At 60.7% G+C, this 10493-nt stretch overlaps 2 protein-coding genes across 3 annotated transcripts in view; one reads left to right on the forward strand and one right to left on the reverse strand.

Moving 5' to 3' along the window:
• LMTK3 (lemur tyrosine kinase 3) overlaps positions 1 to 4755 on the forward strand; it is a 17411-nt gene extending 12656 nt beyond the window's left edge. Inside the window, 4 exon segments of the mRNA XM_025048835.1 lie at positions 99 to 171; positions 912 to 1047; positions 1219 to 1356; positions 4241 to 4755. Coding sequence (XP_024904603.1) covers positions 99 to 171; positions 912 to 1047; positions 1219 to 1356; positions 4241 to 4257 — 364 coding nt within the window. The 3' untranslated portion in view covers positions 4258 to 4755.
• A 3746-nt stretch (positions 4756 to 8501) lies between these two features.
• CYTH2 (cytohesin 2) overlaps positions 8502 to 10493 on the reverse strand; it is a 7346-nt gene continuing 5354 nt past the window's right edge. Inside the window, exons 9-12 of one of the 2 annotated variants that reach the window (XM_006905061.3) lie at positions 9296 to 9372; positions 9104 to 9175; positions 8850 to 9004; positions 8502 to 8761 (exon numbers count right to left, since the gene is read on the reverse strand). In XM_006905061.3, coding sequence (XP_006905123.1) covers positions 8674 to 8761; positions 8850 to 9004; positions 9104 to 9175; positions 9296 to 9372 — 392 coding nt within the window. In that variant the 3' untranslated portion in view covers positions 8502 to 8673. The other variant, XM_025048621.1, reaches the window with a different exon arrangement.

Below are 10493 nucleotides of genomic sequence, written 5' to 3' on the forward strand. Positions count from 1 at the left end.
GAGGATTGGGGCGGGGCCCGGTTGGTGGGGGCGGGGCCCGGTTGGTGGGGGCGGGGCCTAATGAAGTTAGGGGCCGAGTTTGTACACCAGTGTTCTAGTGGTGTTGCAAGGCTAAGGGGCTGGCTCAGGATGGAGCGGTTCTTCCCCATTAGGGCCATAGAGAGGCTGCAGGTAGGGCTTAAGAGGTGCGGCTCGTAGTGTTAAAATGGTTTGCAGTGGTTTCAGGATGGGCTGAGCTAATGAATTGCGGCGGGGCCCACGCAAATGGGTTGAGGATTGTAGGGCTAGCGCTGGGGGCATAGTGTGGAAAAGAACAAGGGAGGGCGGGGTGGTGCTTGTGGACTGGGGCCGTGTCTGGATGAACCTGAGGCGGGGCAAACCGGGGCCTGAGATGAGTGGGAACAGGTTCATGAGCTGAGGCCTGGGCCACTGAAACAAAACCCCAGGAGGGCTGGGCTTAGGGACTCAGGGAAGGGTCGGAAGGTGCTCAGGATGGGGTGGCGGTTTGGAGGACCATAGCAACAGTTAATTCTGGGGCCCGAATTTGAGCTCCTGCGATCGATATCTTGGAGGTAGGTATGGCAGGAGGTAGGTAGGACGGACAGGACTTATAGAGAGATAGCGTTGGCTTCCGGTTTAGGAGCAAGCGAAGAATTCCTGCGATGGGCTGCTTCGCTGTGGGCGGGACTCCGCAGTCGGGGGAGGAGCCTCGGTGGGGTGGGGTTAAGGCTGACCTGAGGCTTCGAAAGAGATAAGGAAGATTAGGGGCTCCAGCTATTTCCAGAGCGGGCAGTAGTGAATTGGGATTCCTGAAGCCCAAGAATCGTTAGCGGGGTTTGTTGCTTCTTGGGATGCGGTGGGTGGCTTGTGACGGTTCGCCCCCTCTCGTCTCCCCTAATCTGCCTTCTCAGGAGACGCCAACCAACGAGCTGAGCGTCCAGGGCCCCTCCGAGGGGGATACGGACCCGTCAACGCCCCCAGCGCCCCCGACGCCTCCCCACCCCGTCACCCCCGGAGATGGGTTTCCCAGCAACGACAGCGGCTTTGGTGAGGGGCGGGCGGGGCGGAGTTAGGGGTGGGGCTGTTGGCTCCGGCAGCGGATGGGCGGAGCCTGGGGAGGAGGTGGGGTCTGAGGGCGGGGCCGAAGTTGAGGCGGGGCTCCAGAAGGGTCTGAGGGTCTGACAGCGTCCTCTCCTCCCTTACCCGTCTCTCCTCTAGGAGGCAGTTTCGAGTGGGCGGAGGATTTCCCCCTCCTGCCCCCGCCAGGCCCCCCCCTGTGCTTCTCCCGCTTCTCCGTCTCGCCTGCACTGGAGACCCCGGGCCCCCCCACCCGGGCCCCCGACGCCCGGCCCGCAGGTACGGTGCTTTGGACTCTGCCCATCGCCCACTCCGCCAATATCTCTGTCCCCATCTCTCTCCCCACATTCTCGTCCCCAACTCCGAATTTCCCTGCCTCCCCCCTGCTCAGTCTCCTCCCTCCCCTATCAACACTCTCTGCTCATCACTGAGATCCCACCCAACTCTGGAACCAGCTCAGACCAGGCAGGCGGTGTCCATCAGATGCGCTCTGGCACGCAGGCCCCTCCGTGAGCCTCAGTGTCCCCTTCTTTAAGGATCTCCTCTGAGTCTCGCCCATCTTTGCCCCTCTCTCGGTCATGCTCCCGCCTGGCACTTGCGGGATCCTGACCCCATCCTGTGTTCCGGGGCACATGTCGATCAGAGGCAGACAAGGAGAGAGAGGAGCTGGTGGTCTGCATGAGCCAGCGCCGAGAGAACCTGGCCAGGAATGGCCGCACTGCTAATAAGAATAGCGAGTACTCGCAGAGCCCCTGCCATATGCTTGGTGCATTTTAACCCATTTAATCCTCCTTCGATCCCGTGGAGTGGATTCTAATCTCATCCCCATTTTACCAAAGAGAAAACCGAGGCGCAGAGAGGAATGAGGAGCCAGGCTACAAACCCGTCCGTCTGCCTGGCCTCTGAGTCCGTGCCCTCCCCAGTAGTCAGCGTTCGTCCAGTTCCTTTTTCGTGGTGTCTCACATACCCCGTATGGCTAATCCTCACCTCCACCTTGGGAGGGGGCGCGTCACCCTTCGTTCCTGGCTGTCCCGAAATGAAGGCCATTCTCACAACGAGGAGCAGGGCACAGCCATGTCTCACCGGCAGGGCTGGGGCTAGAGAGCGCACAGGCCAGGGCCCTCTGCTGCCTCCTGCTGTCGCTCCAGAGAACAGCCCCGAAGGCGGGGCTTGCGCTGGGCGGGGCAGGTCGGTAGGTGCGTGTGTCCCGGTAGGACAGAGCTGAGAAGGTAGGAGGTGCGACTGGACCCTTTCAGGGAAGGGTTCCATTCCCGCTTTCCCAACCCGTGCCCGAGTCCACGCGTCGGCCCTGCTGCTTCCCTCTCTGTGCCTCAGTTTCCTCGTTTACAGAATGGGGAGAACGGGATTGGATTCATGAGATCGTTGAAGGGGTCGCATGGCTTAATCCTCCCCATGCACAAAGCATGGCGCCCCGTCACGCAGCGGTGGTCTCTGTGGTAGCTGTTACCACACCTAAGTCGATGTTTATTGAGCGGACTCAATGAGCCCCGACCTGCCCGGCCCCCAGACACTGACCCCACAGCCCTGCAGCAGTTGCTGAGAAAGCAGATGACAAGAAAGGGCTTTGTCTCCCTGCACGAAGTGGCATTTAACCAGGGACTCGAGGGTTGGTTGTCCTTAACTAGGTGAAGGGGAAGGGGACAGTGAGCTAGCTGACTGGACAGCTTGCACAAAGGGCCTGAGGCAGGAGAGAGCTTGGCCAGTTGAGCAGAAGGGATGCAGTGTGTCTGGGGGTTACTTAGACGGGGTAAGGCGAGAGGGGGCAGGGCCGGCCACGTAGGGCCCGAGAGTGAGTTGAGAGGTGGGGACTTGGTCCTAGGGGCATTAGAGAGTCATGCGAGGGCCGTGACAGGCAATGGGTGGCATAGGACCCCCCTTGGGGCCAGCTGGAGGCTGGGAGGGAGGCCGGGGCCAAGGGCCAGGAGGGAGAGAGGAGCACACTTCAAGTCGAGGGCAGGAGGGACGGGACCGAGGACTGACTCTTCACTTGGCTTTGTCCTCAAGTGTCACCCCAAATGCCACATCCTGCCAGAGGCCTTCTCTGAGGCCCCCATAAGGACAGGGTGTGGTGGGTTCCAGAGCGTGGGGACATCCGCCAAGTGGTGAGTCATGGCCGAGGCCGGCAGGGCCAGCAGAGAAAATGACTTCACCTTTAATCACCAGGAGGGGAGAGGGAGGGCCTGAACGTGTGAAACCCTAAGTCCCTTTCATTCCGCCAGCAGCTAGTCCCCCTGTGGCTGGGCTAAGAAATGGGGGAGCCTGTGTTATGTAAGACGGTGGGGCTCCCTTCCTCCTCAGACCCCTGTGCTCGGTGCGGCTCCGCCCCCTGAACCGATGTTCCCTGGGTACTGAGTGACCCCACGTATCCCAGTCTCCCCACACCTTTGAAAAGGACTCGAGGGTCACGCTTCCTATTTAAAGAGGAGGAAGCTGAGGCCTGGAGGCAAAGAGTGAGGGCAGCGACTTGGTATGGGGTGGAGAGCGAGGCGAAATGCACCGCCCCGCAGACCTTGGTTTTCTGGACCTGTGCAGTGGGGGAGGGGAGGGGAGCTTCCTTCCACTGAGAGAGGAGGGGTCACGGGAAAGCTCGGTGGGAGGGCGTTTTGCGGCAGGCCCTGTGCTGGATGCCGGGGATGCAACAGTGACCGAACACAGACCTGTCCCTCCTGAGCTTACGTCCTAGAGGGACAAGCGGACGGGGAGCTCTTCGACGATGGCCGAGGAAGAATGTGAAGAAAGCCAACCACAGTGCAGTGAGATAGAGTGACTTGTGGGGGGCGGGGCGAGGGGGCACCCCCCTGATGGTGAATGGCCGAGGAAGGCCTCCGAGGAGGCGTTCCCTCCCAGGCCCGAGTTACAAGGGAAGGACTAAGGAAATGGGGTCCTATGCACTGGGAACCGCACGTGCAAAGGCCCTGGGGCAGGACTGTGCTTGGGGCCCGGAAGGAACGGTGAGGCCAGTGTGGCTACAGAGGATGTGAATGAAGGGGAGGGGGTAGGTGAGGGTGGAAAAGGGGCTCAGCAGCCTGGGGTGGGCCTCGTGGGCCACAGTGAGGCCTTTGCTTTCACTCGGAGTGAGCCAGAGGCCATGAGTCTATCTGCCCAGTAATTCCATTTCTCTGTCCACTTCCTCTGTCCTCAGGCCCCGTGGAGAACTGACCTCCCGAAGACCTGAACCCCCCGCACCCCCAGAAGAGGGGTTGAGAGTAGAATCCTCTGTGGATGACGGAGCCACTGCCACCACCACAGACGCCGCCTCTGGGGAGGCCCCTGAGGCTGGGCCCTCCCCCTCCCCCACCATGTGCCAAACGGGAGGCCCTGGCCCCCCACCCCCCAGCCTCCCTGACGGGTCCCCTGACGCCCCTGACCCCCTCGGTGCCAAATGAGGCAGGAAGCCCCTCGCCCCTCCCTGGAGAGCCACCTTTATTGGAACTGAACTGAACTCTTTCGGGCCTGGAGCCCCTCGGCACAGCGGAGGCCCCTCCTCACCCACTCCCGGCCCCAGACGGGGCTGCAGGCTTTGGGGACCTGGACCCCCCCATCTCGCGTCTCCCCTTCCCCGCCCCAGCCTGGCCCCTGGGGGGGCCTCTGGTTCAAACCTTCGCGTGGCATTTTCACATTATTTAAAAAAGACAAAAATAACTTTTTGGAGGAACACGGGGCCTGTGTATGTTTCAGGGAGCGAAAAGGGGTGGCTGCAGGGAGTGGGTGCCGCCCAGGAGAAGCCGCCGTCCTCACCGCCCCGTTTGACAGACGGGGACATCAAGGCTCAGAAAGGCAGAGGGGCCCTGGCTTCCCCTGGATTCCATGTCCTGTCTGCTGCTGGCATCACCGACCTCGGCTGCGGCCTCAACTTGCTGTTCAAGAGGTGACAAGGAGCCGGCGAGGGTTGGGGAACATGGCAGGTTGCGGTCAGAGCCGTGTGTCCACCAGGTGGCCCGTGGTGGTGGCCAGAGGCGGTGCCAGGGCCAGGGCTGGTGAGGGGGCGTGCCCAGAAGTGACCGGCACGCACACCGGATGACCACATCCCTCCTGGCTTCTCAGAACGGCGCTGCCTGTCCCTCGAAGACCAGGATTTATCTCCCTGCCCCTGGTGGCTCTGCCTCAGCTCACCTGTTTCTCCACGTGACCACCCACCTCCCTGACATGCTCACATCTTGCCTTCCCCCTAACCGAATCTCTCCGTGGGCATCTTTGGCATTGTCCTTGTGAGCCCCCTGTCTCCCCAGCCCAGTCCCGGCCCCCACCCGTCTTGCTGTTTCCCCGTCTCTCCATTCGTGCCTTATTGCTCAGCCTCCTTCTTCCTGTCTAATTCTGTTTCTATTTCTTTGAGTTTCTCTGTCTGTACTTTTCCCCCTTGTCTGTGTCTTCCTGTCGCCTTCCTGTGTCTATTATGTTCTGCCTTGCGTTTTTGTCTTGATGTCTTTTTCTCGATTTCTCTTGACTCTTGACTGATTCTGCCTCCATCTGTCTCCTCCCCCCCCGCACCCCCACCCTCTGCGTCTCTGATTCTTGGCTGCAGCCTGTCCCCCGTCACCTTGGTACCAGATCCACTTGCATATCTGAGGGATGCAGTTTGGACGAGAGAGGAGGGAAGGGACCAGAAGACTGGACCCAGCGGGGATGCTGTGGATCCCTGGCTTAAGGGGATGGGGGCATTAGGGTCACCTAGAAGTCGTGGGAGATGGAGAAGGGGAGGGAGAGGATTAGGTGGTGGCCTCTTCCTGTTACTGCCACTGCTAGGCGACCTGGTGGTGCTCAAACTGACCTTGGGACACACCTGCTCAGGGTGGATGCTGCGTGGAAGGAGCTAAGCCAGGCAGGGGGTGAGGTTGCAGACTCCTGGTCTTAGGGCGGAGAGGAGGGATGTACTAGTTCAGTAGGGCTGCCCTAACAATGTACAACAAATTGGGTGGCTTAGACCACAGACGTCCTGTCACAGTTCTGGAGGCCGGAAGTCGAAGGTCAAGGTGTCAGCAGGGTTCGTTGCTTCTGAGGGCTGTGAGGGGAGGATCTGTTCCTTGCTTCTCTCCCAGCTTCCGGGGCTTTGCTGGCGATCGTTGGGGTTCCTTGGCTTGTAGATGCATCACCTCGATCTCCGCCTTCATCATCACATGGCGTTCTCCCTGGGTGTCTCCACGTCTCAAATGTCCCTTTGTGGAAGGACACCAGTCGCCTCGGATTGGGGCCCACATTAATGGCCTTGTCCTATCTGATTTCATCTGCAATGATCCTGTTTTCAAATAAGGTCACGTCCCCAGGTCCTGGGGGTTAGGGCTTCCCCAGGGGAGTTTTGGAGGGACACAACCAACCTGTACCCCTGGGCGTTAGGGGGCCCGGGAGAGGAGGGAGTCGGAAGCCAGAATCGCGGTCTTTGAGAAAATGGATGGGAGAGGGGGAGGTACCAAAGGATAATTTTGAGGTGACTGGAGTCTGGCTTGAATGTTCCACAGGCGTCCCGCTTCATTTGCCCCAAATACAATCATTTGAGTTCTCCCTCCCTGCCCCCCAAACATCCCCTCTTTGACGCTGAGGGAATGGCACTGCCAAGGCCAGAATCCGAGCCCTGAGCAAGTCCCACTGGCTCTTCCAAACGCCGCAGGTGGAGCCGCCTCTCCCCCCTCTCCAGCCTCCTAACTCACCTCCCTGCTATCGCCCCAGCTCATCTCCAGATTGTTCTGCAGCAGCCAGAGGCCTCTCCTACAACCTCGATCCGAATACATCGTTCCCCTACTCCACCCCCTGGGATGGCTTCCCACCGGCGGAGAATATATCCTAAGTCCTAGCGTGGCTGTCCGGGCGCCGAATGATCCGGCCCGGCTGAAAGTGACTCCAGCTCCCCAGGCCTTTCCTGGCCTCCACACGCGCTGCTCCCTTTGCCTGGGATGCTCTTCCAAGGCCTCTCCACTGAGCCACTCAGGAGAGGGCAGGCGCTCAGCACCTCTGGGTTCATTCCATGGAGGAGAGCGAGACAGGCTGGAATAAGGGTGGGACCCTTTATTTTCCCCAGGACCTCCTTTCCCACGACCTGGCGTTGATGATTCCATTCCCGTGGGACCTTTGAGAGGAGTCGGGAACTCTATTTCCCATCAGCCACTAGGGTTGAAGCAGTCAAGGCCTCTTTTCCCAACCTGCGTAAGGATTGGGGACCAGGCTAATCTGATAGCGTTGTCTTGGGAAAATCTACAACTCCCAGAAGACTTCGAGACTGGCTCTCCCGCCGCTGAGGGGGCGAGCGCCGCAAGGCTTGCCGGGAATCGTAGTCCGAGGGAAGGGTGCGCCACCTGCTGGGGAGGCAGTGTTATTGTACTCAGGGTCCCTTCATGTCTGCGGATGCCTGTGGCCAAGGGCAGGGCCGGGACCCAGGCCCGAGGTTCGGGGTGCTGCCCCCCAGCCTAATGGGAACACTGCGTGTGGGAAACTGCTCTCGGGCACGACCCGGGCGACAGGATTCCCTTCTAGCTGAGTCTTGGTCCCCGGCCCGCCCGGGGTCGTGGTTTCTTTGTACTAAAGTCACCACAGCTACAGATCTCCGCGTAGAATGACGTGGGGTCCCCCAACCTGCCAATCACCCCTCTCGGGATCCACGAGTCTTTGCTCCGTGGGGATACCACACATGCCCCAAGCTGGAGAGTAAAAGGGGACAGGCCCGGACCTTGACCTCAGGAGCACCCCAAACCCCAACGGAAGTGGTCCTTACACTTCGGAGGCTGGCGGATTCCCAGGAAAGGAGATGCGACAGAAACGCAGGCTCCCAGCGCTATCGCTGCTTGGTGTGGCCTGTCCTCACAAGGACGATCCTCCGCGGGCTGAGAAGCGGGGGCACCCCTCCGGTCCCGCCCACTTCCGACTCCAGCCACCTCTTGGCGAACCCCAGGGAGACCAAGTCCGTCCCTCCCGCACCCAGGGGAGGGGGCATTCTTCCTCTTCCCTCCGCGTCTGCCCTTCGCGTAGCCTCCCAGCTCTCTGGTTTTCCCCAGAAGCACTAGCCCAGCTCACGAGCTCGTCAGGCGTTACTTGCCACCCCTCAAATCACAAGTCTGACTGAGGAGGGTGGAGATGGGGGTGACACCCAGGGTGGATCTGGACCTTGCCCAGCATACGTGTCGCCCAGAATACCCGCATCACCCAGAATACCCGCGTTCCAGGGCAGGTCCCATGCAACACCGACTCCCGCCACATTAACTGTCTCCCTTTACTCCAGGGTTGGGGTGCAGCCAGAACTGAGCCACCCCAGAGGCCCCCAGGGGGCCACCCAATTGGATGGCACCCTTCCCCAGAGTGGCACCCCTGGCCCTGGTCACGGTCACGGTCATGGTCAGTCACAGATGGGGCGGACTGGCTGGCTCCGCCAAGTACCTCGGCTGTGTCAACCCCAAGAAATGAGGGGGTCCACAGGCCAGGAGCGGTTCAATAATTAATAAGATTACCAACAGCGTGTTAATTACAAATAAGAGAGGAGCTAGAGGTGGTGAATTTTCCAAAGGGGGAACCAGGATCCGCAGCCCCAGGTCCCGGGTCCGGCCTCGTGGGCGGGGCGGCTCAGTAATAAATAACGGAGTTGGGGGCGGGGGGTCAGGGCTGCTCCTGCTTCTTCTTGACAGAAATCCGCTTCTTCCTGGCCGCCAGCATCTCATAGAAGGGGTCCACACTCACAGCTGCCCTGCGGAGGGGAGGGACCCCAGGGTGAGGGTCAGGGAGTCTGGGCCCCAGCCCCCCACTTCCCCGAGGACCCCAAAGCCCAGGCTCACTGGATGGACTTGATCCACTCGTCTTTCTCCTCCTGTGTGGGCGCTGAGATCCGGTAGACCATGTGGTTCCCCTCGACCACCCGGCCATCGGCCTCCGTTTTGCAGGCTTTGATGAGCTGCCCTTTGTTGTTGGGGATGTAAAGCTCAAAGCAGTTCTGGGCGGACACAGGGGAGCAGGGACGGCAGGTTAAGAGCCAGCCCGGGGGCTAGAGGGGCCCCCACTGTGGCAGGAAGGGGTACAGAGAGGGTCTTACCGGCTTCCGGGGGTCGTCCACCTCTCGGATGCTCAGATTTTCCAGGGGGATGATTCCTCGGGGCTCCTTATCCTGAAAGAGCAAGTTGAACAGGCCTTAGCCTTCCAAATCCTCCCCGCCACCCCCCTCCCTCAGACTCGGGGTTCTGGCCCCCACCCCAGGACCCAGAGCATAGTCTGGCTCTGTCCTCACCGTCGTGTACTCAAAGTAGTAGAGGCAGTTGTCTGTGAGGATAAACCAGCGCCGCTTCCACGTCTTTACCCGACCCCCTGAAAGGGAAGGAGCGGGAGGGGGCCTGGGCTCAACACAGGGACAGGGCCTCTGGGAGGGTGGGGAGGGGACTGAGAGGCAGAGCAAGCAGAGGGAAGGCGGGGCTGGCGGGCCTAGGACAAAGCGATGCGTGGGAAGAGACAGACAAGCAGGGACAGGCGCATCTGGGCCCGGGAACTGGTCCACCCCCGGCGTGGGGCTCTACGCTTTCTGAGCCTGTCTGCCAGCCCAGGGCCCAGGAGCCCGAGCCCCAGCCTCCTCCCCTCGTCTGGTGTCGGGGAGCGAGGGCAGCCGTGTACCTACCTCCTGGGGCAGACAGCGAGAAAGCAGGCAGGACCAGGCCAGAAGGGGAGGTAGAAGAATGGGACGCCCCCAAAGCCGCAGGCGCAGGCGACAGAAATAGGGTGGGCGAGGGAAGGAATGCGCAGGGGGTGGGAGAGACAGAAACAGCAAAGAGAAACACGCAGAGAGAGAGAGAGAGAGAGAGAGGGAGGGAGGGAGAGAGAGAGAAGAAAACCAGTTACATCCACAGGAGAGAGGATCGGCAAGGCCCTCCCTCTCGGGGGGCCGAGGGTCCTGAGCCCCACTGAGGCCGCTGCGAGCACCTCCCTCAGCAGTGCCGGGCTCCAGCCCACCCCCAGGCCGTGTCCTAGGCCAGGGGGGCCCCCCCATTGCCAGGATTCTCCCCTGGAGGTCATGCCCGGGTGGGAGAAGACAAAACCCCCAGTCCTCGGCCAGAGGTGGCCCGTACAAACTGGCTGTGTGACCTTAGGACAACCTTTGCCCTCCGTGGGCTCCAATCTGGAGACCCAACTTGGCCCCCCACCTTCTTGCTTCAAGGTGACCTGCTTCTGTGTTCCTTGTGGTGCCAGGAGGAACAAACAGGAACAGTAAAATGGCTTTTATGAACCCTCGCTGTGACATTAGCCACCACCAGACGACCTTTCCTGTATTTTGGGGTTTTAAGAAGTCCCTTTCTCTACTGGCCACAAAGCCACGTGCTTGAGCCAGAGATCTGGGCCTAAGGACGCCAAGGCCACCTCTTCCCTGCGGCGGCTGCAGTGACTGAGCCTCGATTTCCTCATCCGGGGGATGGGAAGGACCCTGCTGAGGGGAACTA

This window comes from Pteropus alecto, unplaced genomic scaffold, assembly GCF_000325575.1.
Source record: "Pteropus alecto unplaced genomic scaffold, ASM32557v1 scaffold41, whole genome shotgun sequence".
Classification (NCBI taxonomy): Eukaryota; Metazoa; Chordata; class Mammalia; order Chiroptera; family Pteropodidae; genus Pteropus; species Pteropus alecto.